At 40.1% G+C, this 21,167-nt stretch overlaps 1 protein-coding gene across 1 annotated transcript in view; it reads right to left on the bottom strand.

Annotated features, from left to right (window-relative positions):
* The window catches only part of PON3 (paraoxonase 3), a 28,494-nt gene extending 7,722 nt beyond the window's left edge, over positions 1-20,772 (bottom strand). The window contains exons 1-4 of the mRNA XM_023226611.3: positions 20,682-20,772; positions 19,091-19,161; positions 13,667-13,722; positions 4,499-4,664 (exon numbers count right to left, since the gene is read on the bottom strand). Of these exons, the coding sequence (XP_023082379.1) occupies positions 4,499-4,664; positions 13,667-13,722; positions 19,091-19,161; positions 20,682-20,755 (367 nt within the window). The 5' untranslated portion in view covers positions 20,756-20,772. The remainder of the gene's footprint in view (positions 1-4,498; positions 4,665-13,666; positions 13,723-19,090; positions 19,162-20,681) is intronic.
* Between the last annotated feature and the right edge of the window lie 395 nt (positions 20,773-21,167).

Genomic DNA, 21,167 nt, shown 5'->3' with positions numbered 1-21,167 from the left:
ATGTCATCACCACAAAGTGGCAGAGGCAAGACGTTTTGCCATAGTCACTTCACCCTTATATGCATATCCTGCCTAACAGGAGCCTACAGAACTATAATGATGCATAAACAGGAATGTGGTTCCCCAGACGGCCCTTCAGCAAGAGAAGTGAGTGCAAGCAAACAAAACTTTGCTGAGATGTTGTGTGTGTGCAAGAATTATCTGCATTGCAACAGAAGCTCAGTAAATGTCAGGGCAGTGTAAATACCTTAAAATAAGCAACATTTCCCAGCTAGACAATGAATTTCTGACACAAGCCAACATAACAATATTCAGTGAGCCCAATGGACATGGCATGTAAATATGAATGCAAGATAAAACAAACTAATTCCAGGTAGTACCCACCTCAGAAATGTCACCTACCCATTTCAACTGGAATGTGAACTGCTGTGAACAGGATTGAGGGTAGTAATTTGGCCTCTGAGAGTGCTGTCTTCTGACTTATCAGGAGTTCTAGGTTTGACGAGCTCTGGAGTTTTAAAGGGTCTGGCCCCATCTTCCCACTGTAGGACTTGATCTGTATTCATCTTCCCTATTCCTTTCCCAGATGGATTTTTTAAGCACGTGATGGAACAAGCCCAAACCCTGAGATGCAAAATTCATAACCAGGACCTCTGAAACACACTGGGCACTTTGATGCACATTAAGGAAAGGTGCTTGCTCACAGATGAAATCTTCCTTCTGGTCTGATCCAGCTCTGTTCCAAGTCTCAGGGCTTGGCAAACAGAACATGGGTTGGATTTCAGCCCCAACACGGACCTTCAGTCTTTTGCTAGACACAATAGTGAACAATCATATGTGCTGCCCTGGTTTCATTTCTTCTAGTGCATCTACTGAATCCCTCTTTCCAAATAAGATATACTTAGTGAGAATACCTTTCTTCTCCATCTTCTCATTCCATCTCTATTTCTATGTGTAATATTTTGGCCTTATGAATTAAACACATAATTAAGGAAGATGACAAACAAGTAAGATAAGCTGTGAATCATAATATACTCAACTTATGGAAGCCTGATTATATGACTGAATGTTATTGTGTAAATGTGTCCCATCTCAAAAAAAAAAAAAAAAAAACAACAAAAAACAAAAAAAAACAACAGCAACAAAAAAAGAAAAAAAGCCCCAAATCCACCTCTACCTCTACCTCTAATACTACCCCATGCAATGAAATAGTTTCAGGTAAATCTAATCACTTATTATATCATCTCCAATGAAGAATCTTATGTCTTATACAGTGTGAGGCAAAACAGCTGTGGTTTTAAAATTATTTAAATAGAGTCCTAATCTCACCTTAGTAAGACACAGGATTAGAAGTGAGACCTCTTCTGTCTGAGTTCTGGATCAGCCATTGACTAACTGCAGAAGTGAAGTCACACTTCACTGTATTCCTCTAAACTTCATTGTATCCATCTATAAAGCTGAATATTACTATGTGCTCTGCCTGTCCTATAGGGTTCATTTATTTATTCATCTAATATGTGTTCAGAGAGTACCTACTGTGCATCAGATACATTCTAGACTCTCAGAATCCAGCAATGGACAAATCACATATGCCTTTATGGTGATTATATTTGAGAGAGGAAAACAAGGAGGAAAAATTATTAAATAAATTAAAACAAAGAATACTACAGTTGGGAGACATGTTCTTCATAGAGTGTCATTCATTTGAAGAGTAACAGTTAAGTTTAGGAACTTGCTATAGAGCAAGAGCAGGAGAGGGAAAGAAAATTGGTATCCTTTAACATTAAAAAAAAAATAGTTACCTCTGTAGGCTGGGAGTGGTGGCTCACGCCTGTGATCCTAACACTTTGGGAGGCCAAGGCAGGTGGATCCCCTGAGGTCAGGAGTTTGAGACTAGCCTGGCCAACATGGTGAAACCCTGCCTCTACTAAAAATACAAAAAATTAGCCGGCACGGTGGCACATGCCTATAATCCCAGCTACTTGGGAGGCTGAGGCAGGAGAATCGCTTGAACCCGGGAGGCGGAGGTTGCAGTGAGCTGAGATTGTGCCACTGCACTCCAGCTTGGGTGACAAGCAAAACTTCATCTCAAAAAATAAAAAAAGTTAGTTACCACTGTAATGAATGATTTTTAAAAAGAGGTACTTTGAGAAGAAATATAGAAAGGTACACAACCTGGAACAAGATGGTGGGAAGGCTTCCCTGAGAAGATGATATTTAAGCTGAGGCTTCAATGATGACAAAGAGTGAGCCAGATGTGGCACAAGGACATTCCAGGCAGAGGGAACAGCAGATGTAAAGATACCGAGGCGTGAACACTTCATCGAATGAAGAGAAATCCAGTGTGGCTGGTCCAGGGAGTCTGAGGGAGAATGGTCTCCAGTGAAACTGGAGAGCATACAGATGCCAGAATGTACAGGGGAAGCACCCAGGAACACAGGCCATTCTGGAGATTTGGGGTTTATCCTCAGAGTGATGGAACAACATGGAAAATTTGATGAAAGGAGGGACATAATCAGATTTGCATAAAAAGCAATCATTACTATGACAATGAATTGAAGTGGTATGAGAAGGAAGGTACAGTTGGGGGCCCATGCAGAATCAGGGAAGACATGCTGGGCCCTTGGACTGCTGGTGGCAGTGAGGATGGGGAGAGGTGGACAGATATTTCAGACTGGAGAGATATTGGAGAGATACATCAAACAAAACATTATAATGAGTTGATCAAAAGGGTCAGGGAGAGGAAGTGTCAAGGTTGGGCTCAGGATTTTATTTTGGGAAGTAAAGACACCATTATAAATGAAAATAGTTTGTATATTATAAACCAACAAAAAATTGTTAGATTCAATTATCTTTTAAAGCAGAGCTTGCTAAGCAAATAAAAAGCGTATATAAGATTTCATGGAATTCTAGCATTTCAGTTTGGCCCTCCTTTCATGTGGTCACTGTTAGTGAGGTTTCCCTGTTCTTACTTTTCTTCATGCTGTATAGACCCACAAATATTTTAAAATTAGATGTTTGAAATTATGAACTGTGAAGAAGTCAAAAATAATATTGGAAACTGTTGTTTTTAAAGCATATATGGTATGTTAATAACTGTTATGTTTTTTATAATATATTTTTGAGATATAATTCACACACCATTGAATTCAGACTTTTAAAATGTAAACTTCAGTGTGTTTTAGTATATTCACAGGGTTGTGCAACCATAACCACTATCTAGTTTCAGGACATTTTCATCACCCAAAAAGAAATCACCTACTCATTAGCTGTCATTCCTCCTTCCCCACTCTCCTGGCTCCTGCCAACAATTTTTCTGTCTGCGAATTCACCTATTCTGGACCCTTCATATAAATGGAATTACATAATATGTGGCTTTTAGTGACTAAATTCTTTCAGTTGGCATTATATTTACAAGCTTCATCCATATTATAGCAATGCATGAGTAGTTCATTTCTTTTTATTGCCAAATAGTGTTCTATTTTATAAATGCCTATCACATCTTATTTATGAATTCAACAGTTGATAGACATTTGGGTTATTTCCACCTTTTGTATTAGGAGTAATGCTGCTATGAACATTTGTGTACAGGTTTTGCATGGATATGTTTTCAATTCTCTTGAGCATGCACCAAGGTGCAGAGTTGCTGGATTGTATGGTAACTCTATGTTTAACATGTTGAGGAAATGCAAAACTGCTTCCCAACGTGGTTACATTATTTCACAATCCCACTGGCAAAGTAAGAGGGTTCCAATTTTTCTACATCCTTGCCAACATTTGTTATTGTCTGTCTTTTTAATTATTACCATCCTAGTGGTCTGAAATAGTATCTCATTCTGGTTTTGATCTGTATTTTCCTAATGACTAAGGATGATGAACATCTTTCGTGTACTTACAGGCCTTTGTGTATCTTAGGAGAAATGTCTATCTAGGTAGGTACTTCGTCCATTTTAAAATTATATTATTTGTGTTTTGTTGTTAAGTTGTAAGAATTATTTATATTGTCTGAATACAAGTTTCTCATCTAATATATGATTTACAAATATTATCTCTCATTCTTTGGGCTGTTTTTCACTTTCTTGATGGTGTCTTTTGAAGCACAAAAGCTTTTAACTTTGATGAGTGTAATTTGTTTTTTTTTTCCCTTTATGTTATGCTTTTTAATGTCTCACAGTTGTCTTTAGTGACAACTAAACTAAAGGGTCTTTAGTTTATATGTTAGATTTCTGAGAACGCTATTAAAACAGGTTGTGACAGTCAAACAAGAAGACACGTGAATAGAAGGAAGAGGAGGAGACCACATAGGGCCAAAAATACCAGTGTTCCTTCTTTAATGCAATGGTTACAATGTTTTATACCTATTTATCATTTTACAAAAACATATGTGTATAGTAAAATACCATCCTCTCTCTTCCTGTTACATAAATATTGAGGGGCTGGAGATAAATGGTTTCTATTTCCCTCATTTCCCCCTTATCCCTAAGCATACAGGCTTTACCTTTGTCGATGAAAATACTGATCCCATGTGGATTAAATAATTCTTTGTCAAATCCACCACTGATTTCTAGTGCTTGTGCCCTTGGATTTTGTTCATTCAGATCCATCAAGAAGATTTTTCCTGGCTCATCTGGTGCAAAGTTTTGCAGGCCTGGATATTTTAATCCCTTTTAAAAATAAAGAACAAGTGTGCACACATATACATATCAAAACAATATTTTCATATGGAATTTAAAATCTCAAAGCCAAATAAAAATGTTCAAAGTTCTAAATTTCATTTAGATTTCTGGGCTTTTTCACTCTGTCAGCTGTTTCCATGATCTGATCTGGGGTGTTACTGATGTCATCTAAACATTGGCTATGAACACAGAAAGAACCATATTCAAGATAAGGAAGAGTTTTTAATTTAGAGAAAAGGAGTTAAGCCAAAAAATATAATGGAAGAGACTAGGCTGTTACTTTGTGTGAATTCCTTCACATGCCTGTACCTCACATTCCTCATCTATAAAATGAAGAAGTTCAAATACATGATTGTAAGATTATTTCCAGTACTGGCATTCTATAACTAACCTTCCTCAAAGCACAGAGAAGGGGTAGATAGTTTAATTGTATCGTTCCCATTCCTACATTGATTATATCATGTAGTGGCAAACAGTAGAGCTGGCCAAGAATCAACATAAGGATACCAGTCTTATAGAGTTGACTATTTTTGACCTATTTTGTTCCTGTAGGTATGTCTGAAAATTCTGACATGAATGCTTTACTCATATATCACAAAAAGTTTATTCCAGTAACTTGGACAGTGGTCCTTTCTACTGTTAGGATCAGGTAGCTATCAATCAACAATAGGCATCCTGAATGCATGAAGCCTTTGCTGCATCTGAGTCCACTGTGACAAACCTTGGGGTTGGTTTATTCTACACCAGTTACAAAACAGTCCACTTCCTCTCCATTTCCCCCATTTATCACTGGATATATATCAATATCAATAACTTTATATCTTCTCTGCTACCTTTATCTTCTTTTACAGTCTATTGCAATTCTGTCTTTCCTATTTCACCTTGTCTTTCTGCCTCTTTCCCTCTCCCTGTCCTTTCTACACACACATACACATACACTTATAATACTATTACCGGCTCTTCCACTGCTCCCTCTTGAGGTAGTCAACCTTTTCTGAACAACCCCAGTTACATCTTCAAACTTTTTTTAGAACAGTCCTTGTATGCCCAAATCATATGCCCAATGTTGTCTGGAGGAAACTTGGCTTTTCCTAGACAACACTGGCACTACTGAAGCTCATCAGAGGAGGCAATGTTTCCTTTTTATTCTCCTTAAGTCAGCACATCTGGAGAAGGGATTGGCATGTCCCTAGCCACAAACCTCTGCTTAATTCTGTCATCATCAATAGCCACACCCTTTGCTTCCTTATCACATTATGTTCCAACTCCCTTTGCTTTGGTCTAGTTCTTACATAGGGCAAGTCTAAAATCAGGTTGGAAAACTCCACTACAAAGTCACCACCCCAACTTCAGCCAGACGTTTAGTACTGTTTATTGATTTTTTTGGCTCATTATGATAGGCAATCTATTCGATTTCCTCATGTCTCCCTTCTAAATTTATTTCATTATCTTTTAGAGTAGGCGTCCCCAACCCCTGTGCCACAGACTGGTACCGGTCCGTAGTCTGTAAGGAACTGGGCCACACAACAGGAGGTAAGCTGTGGGTGAGTGAGCATTACCGCCTGAGCTCCACCTTCTGTAAGATCAGCAGTGGCATTAGATTCTCATAGGAGTGCAAACTCTATTGTGAACTGAGCCTGCGAGGGATCTAGGTTGGATGCTCCTTATGAGAATCTAATGCCTGATGATCTGAGGTAGAACAGTTTTGTCTTGACCATGCCCTGCTCCCCCTCCATGAGCTGTGGAAAAAATTGTCTTCCATGAAATTGATCCCTGGTGCCCAAAAGATTGGGACCACTGTTCTAGAGCCCATACTTTCTTCCTCTTTATTATGAGTGGATGACTTTACTTACTACTTCTCCGAAGATATCATGTCATTTAACATGAATTTCCTATAATTCTTTCCTTTCTGTCCCAGTAATTCTTCTTCAGTTTTATTCATTCTCTTCCTTTCTCCCTCTTTTCTCAAGGAAGGAGTGTCCCTCCTCTGTTCTTAGGTTACATCCTTTACCTACTTTCTTGCTTCCCTGTTCTCTAGGGTCTGTCTCTAGAGATTACACCTTCTCTCTCTTGCTTTACCACTCATTTTTCACTAACAGCTTCTTCTTTGGCCTGAAAAATTACAAGGTTTCCTTCCTTGAAATAAATATTTTTCTAACTTTACTGCCTCTTCATATATGCATTTCTCTCTCTTCCCCTCACCATCAAATTTCTTAGAAACATCACCTGATCCTGTTGCCTAATGTGAACTGCTCCAACTCTCAATTCCCTGAAGTTAGTATTCTACACCCACCAGTTTGTAGAAATACAATTATAAAGATCACATAATGGTCTCCAAATTACTTTATTTTGATAACTTTTCTACTTCTTATCTGCTTCTCTGTGGCGTTCGACACTACAATATACCTTCTTCTTTCTTATCAAAAAGTCAAAAGTAGAGTTCCTAAATAGAAATCCTGCTCCTCTTCCTGACTCTTAGATTTCTGCCTCCTTCTGTTTTTATCCATCCCTCCTCCCTTCTCACTCTATACTCTTTCCTTGCAGATCTTATATATAAAGATTCAGGTATTTCCTTCATAACAAGGACTTTCAAGTCTGCACATTTATTTGTAACTCTGTAACTCTAGCTTGCACTCCCAACTTCCTCCCAAAGGGCAGCTCAAAATCAAATAGTCAAAAACAAAATCAATATTCTCCCCTCGAATCCCTCCTCTAATTTCTATCTATTCTTCTCAGCTAAGGACATCACTATGCTCCCCAACATTGGACCATAAAATTCAATTTTCAATCCACTCTTTCCCCCATAACCAATTTGTCACCAAACTCAATGGCTCAGATAACAGTACCACTGGAGAAAAAAATTATATATATTTGTTGAAAATCAAATATATATAATAATTATATATATAAATATATTAGGGGCATTTAATCTCACATCTTCCCTTTCACATGAGGGAAATGAGGCCTAGATGAGTGGTTTGCCTAAATCACATTGGCAAGTACCTTGGTAGCTTGGGGGAAGGTAGAGCATAGCCAGCTAGTGGAAAGACTGGATGTTACAGAAATAAAATAATCAGATAGAGAGATAAGGGTGGGGCACTGCAAACAAGCTTGGTCTAGATTAAGTGTGTGATCGAAGAAACACTTCTGATAAATGGCTTCACATTCACCTAGTTTTCTGTGTAAAGCAGTTAGGTAGGAATTTGTGGCAGCAAACCAACTGTGTGCTAATGACTGTAAGCAATTCTTTTCATACCATTCACTGGCGAAAATGGTGAAAATCATCATCGAGACATGCAGGAATCTTATTTTTCCCAACAAACTACAGGTATATGTGGACAATCAATGAACTCTTCTACTATCCTCATCCATCACCACATGCACTCAGTAAATATTCGAGGATTTGCACATGCCTGGTAGTATGTTAGGTGTTGAGCATGTCAATGCATGCTCCAAAGTCTTGAGTTCAAGGATCTTGAAATCTAGAGCAAGCACATAAGTATGGTGTGGTCTATAACTGCCTAAACTCAGGGGATGTGAGGGAATATTCAAGAGGGAACACTGAAGAGGCACCTCACTCCACAAGAGAGTGCCAGGGAAGACTCTCCTGAGGAAGTAAAGTGCCACCGCAATGAACCCTCACAAAGAAGTAGGAGTTAGCTGGCAAAGTGTGATGAAGGGAGTAATCTTGGAGTCAAAGATAAGCGTGTCAAGTCCCAAAACAGGGGAGAAAATACCCTGTTTGCCACCCCTAAATAGACTAGAAATATCTGTTGCACAGAATTATTGTCCAAATCAGCAACTTCCAAACATCTTCGAGGATGGCAAGAAAGGGTAAAAGGAGAAACCAAAAGAACAAGGTCTCGAATTTATTATAGTGCAGAAGGATTAGAAACAAGCAAATAACATAATCCTTATCCTATAAGTTGTTCATTTACAAAAGGAGATTCATTATTAAAAACTTCATGTTAACATTTCTCATAAACTTATTTGTGATCAAAATATATACTTCCTGTATAGCAATGATTCAGAACTTTTAGTTCCAGTGAAAATTTAAAAAAAAGAAGAAGAAAATATACAGTATGAAGGACAAACATTATTTCACAACAGCAAAGAAATTTCCTAGCTATAGAATCATCACTTTTAGTGGTGTATTTAGCATAACATTGAAAATTTAAACTGGAAAGAGGCTTCCAAGATAGCCAAATAGGAACACCTCCGGTCTGCAGCTCCCAGCAAGATCAACATAGAAGACAGGTGATTTCTGCATTTCCAGCTGAGGTACCTGGTCCATCTCATTGGGACTAGTTGGACAGTGGGTGCAGCCCATGCAGGGCAAGCCAAAGCAGGGCAGGGCGTCGCCTCACCTGGGAAGCATAAGGGGTCAGCAGATTTCCCTTTCTTAGCCAAGGGAAGCCGTGACAGTCTGTACCTGGAGGAATGGTATGCTCCTGCCCAAATACTGTGCTTTTCAAAACCACAGTCTTCGCAACTAGCAGACCCGGAACTTCCCTCCCATGCCTGGCTCGGTGGGTCCTACACCCACGGAGCCTTGCTCACTGCTAGCGCAGCAGTCTGAGATCAACCTGTGATGCTGCAGCTTGGCAGGGGGAGGGGCATCCACCATTGCTGAGGCTTGAGTAGGCGGTTTTGTGCTCACAGTGTAAACAAAGAGGCCAGGAAGCTTGAACTGGGCAGATCCCACCACAGCTCAACCAGCCCTACTGCCTTGCTATAGATTCCACCTCTGTGGGCAGGGCATATCAGAACAAAAGGCAGCAGACAGCTTCAGCAGACCTAAACGTCCCGGTCTAACAACTCAGAAGAGAGTAGTGGTTCTCCCAGCACAGCATTTGAGCTCTGAGAACAGACAGACTGCCTCCTCAAGTGGGTCCCTGACACCTGTGTAGCCTGACTGGGAGACACCTCCCACTAGGGGCTGACAGACACCTCATACAGGCAGGTGCCCCTCTGGGACGAAGCTTCCAGAAGAAAAATCAGGCATCAATATTTACTGTTCTACAGCCTCTGCTGGTGATTTCCAGGCAAACAGGGTCTGGAGTGGACATTCAGCAAACTCCAACAGACCTGCAGCTGAGGGGCCCGACTGTTAGATGGAAAACTAACAAACAGAAAGGAATAGTATCAACATCAACAAAAAGCACATCTACACCAAAAACCCCATCTGTAGGTCAGCAACATCAAAGACCAAAGGTAGATAAAACCACAAAGATGGGGAGAAATCAGAGCAAAAAAGCTGAAAATTCCAAAACCCAGAGTGCCTCTTCTCCAAAGAATCGCAGCTCCTCACCAGCAAAGGAACAAAACTGGATAAAGAATGAGTTTGATGAGTTGACAGAAGTAGAGTTCAGAAGGTCAGTATTAACAAACTTCTCCAAGCTAAAGGAGCATGTTCTAACCCATTGCAAGAAAGCTAAAAACCTTGAAAAAAGGTTAGACGAGTGGATAACTAGAATAAACAGTGTAGAGAAGTTCTTAAATGACCTGATGGAGCTGAAAACCATGGCATGAGAACTTCTTGATGCATGCACAAGCTTCAATAGCCAATTTGATCAAGTGGAAGAAAGGATATCAGTGATTGAAGATCAAATTAATGAAATAAAGTAAGATGACAAGATTAGAGACGAAAGAATGAAAAGAAATGAACAAAGCCTCTAAGAAATATGGGATGTGAAAAGATCAAATCTACATTTGATTGGTATTCCTGAAAGTGATGGGGAGAATGGGCCCAAGTTAGAAAACGTTCTTCAGGATATTATCCAGGAGAATTTCCTCAATCTAGCAAGTCAGGCCAACATTCAAATTCAGGAAATACAGAGAACACCACAAAGATACTCCTCGAGAAGAGCAACCCCAAAACACATAATTGTCAGATTCACCAAGGTTGAAATGAAGGAAAAAATGTTAAGGGCAGCCAGAGAGAAAGGTCGGGTTACCCACAAAGGGAAGCCCATTCAGACTAACAGCGGATCTCTCGGCAGAAATCTTACAAGCCAGAAGAGAGTGGGGGCCAATATTCAACATTCTTAAAGAAAAGAATTTTCAACCCAGAATTTCATATCCAGCCAAACTAAGCTTCATAAGTTAAGGAGAAATAAAATATTTTGCAGACAAGCAAATGCTGAGAGATTTTTGTCACCACCAGTCCTGCCTTACAAGAGCTCCTGAAGGAAGCACTAAATATGGAAAGGAACAACCGGTACCAGCCACTGCAAAAACATGCCAAATTGTAAAGATTATTGATGCTATGAAGAAACTGCATCAATTAATGAGCAAAATAACCAGCTAACATCATAATGACAGGACCAAATTCACACATAACAATATTAACCTTAAATGTAAATGGGCTGAATGCTCCAATTAAAAGACATAGACTGGCAAATTGGATAGAGTCAAGACTCATCGGTGTGCTGTATTCAGGAGACCCATCTCACGTGCAAAGACACATATAGGCTCAAAATAAAGGGATGGAGGAAGATCAACCAAGCAAATAAAAAGCAAAAAAAAAAAAAAAAAGAAAGAAAGAAAAAGCAGGAGTTGTGATCCTAGTCTCTGATAAAACAGACTTTAAACTAACAAAGCTCAAAAGAGACAATGAAGGCCATTACATAATGGTAAAGGGATCAATTCAACAAGAAGAGCTAACTATCCTAAATATACATGCATCCAATACAGGAGCACCCAGATTCATAAAGCAAGTCCTTAGAGACCTGCCAAGAGATTTATACTCCCATACAATAATAACGGGAGACTTTAACACCCCACAGTCAATATTAGACAGATGAATGAGACAGGAAGTTAATAAAGATATCCAGGACTTGAACTCAGCTCAGGACTAAGTGGACCTAACAGATATCTATAGAACTCTCTACCCCAAATCAACAGAATATACATTCTTCTCAGCACCATATTGCACTTATTCTAAAATTGACCACATAATTGGAAGTAAAACATCCCTTAGCAAACGCAAAATAACAGAAATCACGAACTGTCTCTCAGACCACAGTGCAACCAAATTAGAACTCCAGATTAAGAAACTCACTCAAAACCACACAACTACATGGAAACTGAACAACCTGTTCCTGAATGACTACTGGTTAAATAACAAAATGAAGGCAGAAATAAAGATTTTCTTTGACACCAATGACAACAAAGACACAATGTACCAGAATCTCTGGAACACATTTAAAGCAGTGTGTAGAGGGAAATTTATAGTACTAAATGCCCACAAGAGGAAGCAGAAAAGACCTAAAATCGACACCCTAACATCGCAACTAAAAGAACTACAGAAGCAAGAGCAAACAAATTCAAAAGCTACCAGAAGGCAAGAAATAACTAAGATCAGAGAAGAACTGAAGGAGATAGAGACATGAAAAATCCTTCAAAAAATCAATGAATCCACCTTTCAAAAAATCAGTGAATCTAGGAGCTGCTTTTTTGAAAAAAAAAAAAATCAACAAAATAGACCACTAGCAAGACTAATAAAGAAGAAATGAGAGATGAATCAAATAGATGCAGTGTAAAATGATAAAGGGGATATCATCACTGATCCCACAGAAATACAAACTACCATCAGAGAATACTAAAACCACCTCTACACAAATAAACTAGAAAATCTAGAAGAAGTGGATAAATTCCTGGACACATCCACCCTCCCAAGATTAAAGCAGGAAAAAGTTGAATCTCTGAATAGACCAACAACAGGTTCTGAAATTGAGGCAATAATTAATAGCCTACCAACCAAAAAAAGTCCAGGACCAGATGGATTCACAGCCGAATTCTACCAGGTACAAAGAGGAGCTGGTACAATTCCTTCTGAAACTATTCCAATCAATAGAAAAAGAGGGAATCCTTCCTAACTCATTTTATAAGGCTAGCATCATCCTGATACCAAAGCATGGCAGAGACACACCAAAAAAAGATAATTTTAGGCCAATATCCCTGATGAACAGCACTGGGAAAATCCTTAAAAAAAATACCGGCAAACCGAATCCAGCAACACATCAAAAAGCTTATCCACCACAATCAAGTCAGCTTCATGCCTGGGATGCAAGGCTGGTTCAACATATGCAAATCAATAAATGTAATCCATCACATAAACAGAACCAACAACAAAAACCACATGATCATCTCAATAGATGCAGAAAAGACCTTCAACAAAATTCAACAGCCCTTCATGCTAAAAATTCTCAATAAACTAGGTATTGATAGTACATATCTCAAAATAATATGAGCTATTTATGACAAACCCACAGCCAATATCATACTGAATAGGCAAAAACTGGAAGCGTTCCCTTTGAAAACTGGCACCAAACAAGGATACCCTCTCTCAACACTCCTATTCAACATAGTGTTGGAAATTCTGGCCAGGGCAATCAGGCAAGAGAAAGAAATAAAGTGTATTCAATTAGGAAAAGAGGATGTCAAATTGTCTCTGTTTGCAGATGACATGATTGTATGTTTAGAAAACCCCATCATCTGAGTCCAAAATCTCCTTAAACTGATAAGCAACTTCAGCAAAGTCTCAGGATACAAAATCAATGTGCAAAAATCACAAGCATTCCTATACACCAATAACAAACAAACAGAGAGCCAATCATGAGTGAACTACCATTCACAATTAGAAGCAGAAGCCCAGTCAAATAGGGCAATGATGAGAATGGATAGCAATAGGACCGATCTGGAGACTAGTGTAGGAATCGAATGGAAATCAATACACATTTGTCAAGACCCTACTGAGTATGCCACTACCCACAGGGAGTTGCCCACCATGAGGCAGTCAAAGCTGGGCATTCCTGTGGTGTTCTAATTAGCCCTCCAGAATCCTGTTTTGGCTTTTTTAGCTGACTGGTTTACCCATAGGTGGGATGAGAGTGTAGGGATCCATCTGGCAGCTCCAGTGGACAACATTAATGCACTGTCTATACAGCTATTGACGTGAGCATCAGAGCAGCATGGAAAATACTCACACTGGAGATAAAAGCCAGCCCACTAGGAAGTATATCAATATCTTCAGAGCCATTTTCTGCAAAAGAAGGGCAGAATCAGAAAAATGCATATATGAATGCTCAAAAAAATACATCTCACAGTCCAAACTACAAATATCTTTTGGAAACTTCTTTTGGAAATTGTCGACTTGTTCAACCATTTACTTGGGAACCTATATTAACTTTTGGGAATCTCACAGGCATGCTACTCGAGAGTAAAACTTGAATCAGACTCCTCAAATACTAAATCCTTTTTTAGAACCCCATTTTCAGGAGAAAAAGGCAAATACCTAGAAAATAAACTCATATCCTAGATTTACTCTTTAAGTAACAATTTCCAGGGCACGTCCTGAGAGATTCAGCTTTATTCCCCATAGAAGGCTGGTCTATAGACTCAATAATAAAATCTGGAAAGTCATAATCGTGAAGGTCTTTTATTACCGGCCTCTCTACCAAGCATTCCTTCTCTTCCAACGTGAAGCCTAAAACACTATCATTATACAATCATATTGGGAAATTAATGAGTAATAAAATACTGAGTATAAATGAATATGAAAGATTAGTGAGAATTAATATGAAAGTTTAGTCAGATCTTTTTTCTCATTAAGAGCTAGTTTTCAGCATTTTTTTCTATGGAAAGAGACATATAATAAGTAAGTTATGACTGAGAACAAGATGAAAAAGGAGCTGTCATGGCTTCTAGTAGGAATAGAGATCTGCATATGACGTGGTTCCAAGCAGACAGAAGTGAGATTGAAGACAATGGTTATCTAGTGTGGCAAACTATAGTCTACAAATACGTCAGAACCAATATGTATCATCGCCACTTGTTCGTAAAATGTGATGTTCAGACTCTTCCAGCAAGAGTTAAAGTCTATATTCTCTCCTGTTGAAGCTGGGTAGAACTTTGTAACTGCCTTGACAGATAGAATAAGATGAATGCAATGCCATATAACATCCTAGGCTAAGTCACAGTCATAGCTGCCACTGGCTGTCTCTCTCTCTATTTCTTAAGACATGCACCTTGGGAACTTTGGATCAAAATGTAAAAAGTCTGGCTATTGTAAAACTACAGAGGAAAGAGTACAGAGGGATCACCCAAAGTGGAAAGAGAGTCAGCATCATCTTTAGCTCAGGCCATAGGAGCTAGAAATGACTCTAGTTCCCAGCCTTTGAGTCATTCTAGCTGATGTAAATGAAACAGAGTGGACTGCCTACACTATGCCCTGTCAACGTTGCACATTATTGAGCGAAATAGTGGTGGTTGTTTTAAGTCACTAAGTTTTGGGGTGGTTTGCTACACAGTCATAGTTATTGGAACATGCAGGGAAATGGTTACCTAGAGTAGTGGGTTACTAGAGTGTCAAAAGGCAATGGGGGAAGTATAGGGGAAAATATGAAAAAGAAAATTGCAGCAAAGTCAAAGAAGATGCAAACTGAAATAAATAAAATGGTGAACAATAGACATTTAGAAGCTGAGAAAGATTTTATTTTATTCAGTATACTAAAGGTTGACAGTAATCCCCACCTAGAAATATAAAAATCAAATTAACCAGAACTTCCCATTTCCTAAGTATTCCAGTTAATCAAGATTTACCTATATATGGTACCTTGATAGCATTTCCACACAAAATGACATAGACATCAGAAGAATCCAGCAAACTGAATAAAGTCATTTTTAAAATTGCATTGAATACTTGTTGGTTATTTTCTAGTGTTTCTCCTTCCTCTCTGCACTCCCCTCTTGGTTTCCCTGTACCTTAATCTCATTCCCATCTCTGTCCTATAGCTGGATATTTTCCAGGCTCTGTGTGACCATGGCTCTTTCTCATGGCAAAGCATCCATTTTCCCCACATGATGCACTCTAGTCCCACATGGGTCGTGGCAGATGGCTTCAGTTTCCACCAGGATGCTCTTGAATCCCCAATCTCTAAATCAAGCCCAAAGCTTTCTTCCAAGTTCCAGACCTTTGTATGAACCTGCATGTTGGACATTTCTACCTGGGTCTTTTATTTCTCATATTCCACAGGTTCCAAACTGATCTGAAAGTTTTTCCTTCGAATCTGCTCCATTTTCTATATTTCTACTTCAATGAATGGTGCCTCCATTCCACAAACACCCAGAGCAGGAAGCTTGGAGTTACCTTTGATGCGTTCCTTTTCCTTAATTTCCAAATCCAACTGATCACCAGTCATTCAAGCTCCAGGACTTCCTCTTGGATTTCTACAATAGTTTCCCAATAACTCAGCTTTGCTTCCCTGAACCCATTCTCTGCACTGCTGAGAGTCATGTTTTAAAATTTAAAGTTGACCTTGTTGTCCCCTGCTTAAAACCTCCCAGAGGCTCACTAGGGCTGACAGTATAAATACCAAGCTTTTTGGTCTAGATTCCAAACATCTTGGCTCCAGTCTCAGTTACTGTGGCCCCACTCTCTACTCTACATTGCAGCTGTGCTGTGGTACTTACTACTGTCCTGTGAGTAGTTTGTGAAATGGGCCAGACTCATTCACCAGCATGTATATGCATATGTTGCTTTCTCCTTGCAACACTCAGACCTTTCCCATCCTAACCTTACCTCTACTTGGCCAAGGCCACAGGCTCCTGGAGGTTTGGGGCCAGCTTCTCAACCTATGCAAACTTTCGTGGTTTCAGCATCCATTTTATGTATTAATATAGTCATCTGTGACTATGTCTACCATGATCTTTTTCATACTGGGCTGAACCCCTCTGTTTACTTGTTAATTTCCTACTAGATGGTCTGCTTTCTGAAGGCAAGAACTGGGTTTTATTCAGTGTTGTATCCTTACACCCAAAATAATACTTGCCTTTTCACTGCAGAAGCTCTTAATAAAGCTGGCTGGTTCAAAAAAGAAATAAACACTTTTTGTTTTTTGAACTTTGTCGTGTATTGAGGTTAAACTATTGAAAAGTGGGTGATGATTTCTGAGCCCAAGATATCCTGAATTGTGTTTGGCTCCTCTTCTCTTCCAAACACAATTTTACATGTCTCCTCTGACAGCATAAACCTACTTCAATAACTCACCTAAAACAGAGTGGGCATTTTTCAGACGTGTTGTGCCTGTCTTAATTTACTTGCTCCATCCGGAGCATGGGAAAGCTGGTGCTTTGCACTCAGCAGTGGAAAACAATTACCACACAAGATTGCACAGTGTCACCACCCCTTCTTCCCACCTACACTGTGCCTGCATGACAGGCCCCATGCATCTCAGCAACAATGGCACCTGTGGGAGCAAAAGCCTCCAGCATACCTTCCTCTGAGACTTTCCCACACACTTATTAGTCTATGCACAACTATCATTAAAACCCCACTGCTAAGTCTAAAATCAGACTTATGAATAGGTGCCTACTGCTTCTTAGCCTGTCAACCCTACTACTACTTGGCATAACTTCATTTCTTTACTCTTTTCTTCATTTCTCCAGTCATCCCCTACAGGCACTCTGATAAAGGGTCACATCAAAACATTACTATCAGTTAATTTTATTATCGTCACTTCACATCTTGGAGAGAAGTTTCTGATAATCAGTTAAGAAAACACATGGAACCTACTATGGTGTAGAAGCATATCTTGGAGACATGGGAAGCTATAGAAGGGAAAGGAGTGGAAGGGAAGGCAGGTAGGTATTAAATACACAGGCCATCTACTCGATAATCCTGCCCAGTGAAAGCCCTACTGAAGTATTCGTATTTCAAGTGCAGCTTTGATTAGATGCCAAGGGCAGCCAGATAACATCCTGATTAAAACAATCCTTGACCCTCAAAGCCTTGGAGAAAAAGATGAACGTAATACAAAAAGACCTATGAGATATGATTTCCGGAGAAAGATATATTTCATCTTTCAACTTTTCTGCCCAGAAAAAAATACTGGGGAAGAAAAACAAAATAAGAGTTTCTTCCACCAATAAAATAAACCTCAAAAATCTGGGTCTTGAAAATACAAATAAGAATTTTTCTCCAGCTTTGTTACAACCTACTATACCCTACCTAAAATCCTTCAGCAGCTTTTCATGGCTTTATAAAGCCTCTACTCTTCAACTAGTTGTGACTTGTAAGTATTATCTTATCGGTTATCTTAATTTAAATATCTAGCCTGCATTGATTAACCTATACCTAGTAATATTTCAGCTGTTCGCATCTCAGATTTTCTGTTTTCTTGCTGTTGTAATACTTCCCTGAAGCTTCCATAATAAAAAATGTGTTGTCAGTAGATAAGAAAGGTGGTGTTACACAACAGAGAGTACAAAGGCATAGAAGGAAATGGTCTTGGCTCATAAGCTAAGCCCATCACCCCCTAGTTCCAGACCATTGGGCAAACAACTTAATTCTTCTGTATGTCAATCCAGTTCCTGGATTTTGAACTGAATCTTTTGAGAATGAGGGTACCATACATAAGTCTAGAGGCAGAGCTGGTTGTGGGTGGGAGGATGAGGGAGAAAAGGACAGAAATGTAAAATAGATTTCAGCTTAGGGAGAGTTTGAGATGGAGCTACCCTTTAACTGACTAAAAAAGAAGGGCTGCAGTTTGTAAGGTTAGGGACTGGGCGGTGGATTTTTGGTGAATTTTTTTAAAAGAAGGTAAGTAGGCTGTGAGGTTCCTTCTTCTTCTTTTTTTTTTTTTTTAAGACAAAGTCTCGCTCTGTCGCCAGGCTGGAGTGCAGTGGCACGATATCGGCTCACTGCAATCTCCGATGACTCCCTGGTTCAAGTGATTCTCCTGCCTCAGCCTTCCGAGTAGCTGGTTCCAAGTAGCTGAGACGACACGCACCCGCTTCCACCATGCCAGGTTAATTGTTGTATTTTTAGTAGAGATGGGGTTTCATTATGTTGGCCAGGATGGTCTCAATCTCCTGACCTCATGATCCGCCCCCCTCGGACTCCTAAGTGCTGGGATTATAGGTTTGAGCCACTATGCCAGCCGGGTCTGAGGTTCTTGAGGGGAGGGGCTAAGTCATATTACTCTTGGTACTTGTAGATAAATTTTGAAAAAAATAACACTTGAAGCCAGGAATGACAACAAGGAAAGGGAGGGAGGAAGGAAAGAAGGAAGGAAGAAAAAAAAGGAAGGTTAACAGAGGACAAGGAGAAGAGTGAAATATCACAGACAGGAAAGGAGAAGCATTCAGTGAGGGAAAAACCAGGGTGTGGTCAATGATATTCTTTAGGTAATGTGGAGCGATATCAGTAAGGAAATGTGCTGAGAAAAAGCCACAAAGGATGTCATTTAGGACACCCCTAAAGACCTTGCATGAGGCAGAGTGGATGGGGCAGATGTCCCACTGGGAGGGCTTAAGTAGTGACAGGTAATTAAATGAGCTGGTAGGGCTCAGTCAGGTGGATGGCGACCAAGAAGCTGTGCTGGCTCCTCTTGATACTGTCACATACATACCAAGTTCCTCAATAAGGCGGCAGTTTTCAGGTTCTACCGGCTCCACTTCTCGAGAGGCATTCATCCTTTCTCTGTAGAAGATAAAACCCAACCCTGGAAATGAAGGCACAGCGTTCAAAATGTACATTTAAATGTGGACTTCAATCATCTTCGTGTTGGTTAACTATGTTTATCATAATTTATGAATGATATAACAAGTAAGTAGGTACCTCCTTTTATGTTTATTTACATAATGTAGACATTATATGGGCATTTTACCTATATCAGCTAACCTTACTCAGTTATTGCTGAAAAACTATAATATGATTCTACATGGAAAACATTCTGCTGCCCGAATAAAAGACACTATGTAATAGTATGAGTAATTGAACAATATCACTAATTTAAATGCACAAAATAGTCCTACTTAATTTTCTAAACTATCGTCTGTTATAAATCTGCACTTAATCCCCTACAGTCTTGCCCTTTGAACTTCTCCTTCCAAACTGCTTTCCCAAAATTCAACAGGGTGTCCTGTCACTTTTGCTTTAATTTTTAAATTTTACGCTGACTTACTTTTCAAGTATGTAAATTCATTAAACCAACCACAATTTAAACAATTGGCCAATTTATTTTTCAATACAATTTTCTTGTTTCCAGAGGGAAAGGGAATGTTTCTATATTCTTCTAATATCAGGGATAATTTAAAATTTGTATTAAAGTATATTCAGGAAGACTTGATACTTACCTTACTGTCATTTATTTTAAAAAAATACCCCTTCGATCTACTTTTTTATTATTATTACTATTATTTTATGATTCTCCATGTGGTTGCACTGGGAGCAAATGTAACAATAAAACTCTCAAACTGGAAGTATTACTAATAGGCATCAGGCACCTCAACAGATTCTAGACATAATCCTCTGAGAAGACCAGCTTCTACTAAGAGAAATACATAAACACTCAAAGACAACTGAAAGCAAGCAGAGGCTTTCGATCCACTCATGAATGTGTATTACCACTCAAAGATTCTTCTTTCTAGCCCAGTATTGACTTTTCCTGAGACATTTCTAGGCTGGCTATCACCATTGTATCTTCCACTTCAAAAAGTCAAATGCCTACAAAATGCCAGTTACCAACTGCAGATTTCAGCTGGTTTGCCCTGCTGTCTGGCCAGTTCTTTAGGATAGGTTCCATAACTCAGTACTTCTGTGTGGTTAGCTAGACCCGGGCAATGTCTCAGTCAGCCATAAACATCCAACTGGTAGCCTGATCCTCTCCCCAGTCCAGCGTTTCCAATGGACATCCTTTTTTCCCAAGCGAAATGTCGAGGGTGAGCTGGGAAAGGGGTCATGATCTTCCGAAAGTAAAGGGGGGTCATAACCTTCAAAAAATAAATGGGAGTAATTCGGCTCCGCAGTCTTTGGAAACGCAAGTAGCTCACTTTCCCCATAAGCGAGTCTCAAGGGGTAGTTTGCTGGGTGCGATGGAGGAGTGAGGTTCCAAAGCTGCTCTTTCCTACCCGCTAGGAAGGGGGCGCCAGGCAGCCCCTGACCTCACTTGGAAGAGGAGAGAAAGAGAGTCGAGGACGCCCTGTCAAGATGCCACTCACCTAAACGCCAGGAACATCTCCCCGACTAAGGACAGGCCGACCCCCAGCAGGACCAGCGCCACGAGCTTCCCCATGGTCTCGGGTGCCCAGAGGCGACGCGCAGCGCCGAGAGCTCCGGGAGGCGCGGCGGGCGGTTCCTGCCTCGCCTACGGATCGCGGCCCGCTCGGCCCCGCCCGCCCGCGCCTCCCACTCTGGTGAGCTGCCCAGGTGCGGCAGCAGGGCGCCGACGAGTCCCGCCCAGCCCCGCCGCCCGGGTTCAAGGCCAGCTTCACGTGCACGAGTCCTTGTTTTTTGGGCGAAGGTCAAGGCTCAACGGAGACAAGCCAGGACCGAGTTGTGGAGGGAGTTTGCTCCTAAAACCCGCTAAATCCTACCTCAGTTCCTCAGATGGCCTGAGAGGGAAACCGGAGGCGCCGGGAAGGGGGAGCTCCAGTTCAGGACTGGAACTCCGGACTTCTGCAAGGCAAGATGTGAGGTGACGCTGA

Source organism: Piliocolobus tephrosceles, chromosome 8 (assembly GCF_002776525.5).
Source record: "Piliocolobus tephrosceles isolate RC106 chromosome 8, ASM277652v3, whole genome shotgun sequence".
In the NCBI taxonomy this organism is placed as follows: domain Eukaryota; kingdom Metazoa; phylum Chordata; class Mammalia; order Primates; family Cercopithecidae; genus Piliocolobus; species Piliocolobus tephrosceles.
The sequence above is the reverse complement of the archived record's forward strand: the minus strand, read 5'-3'. Positions and strand labels throughout refer to the sequence as shown.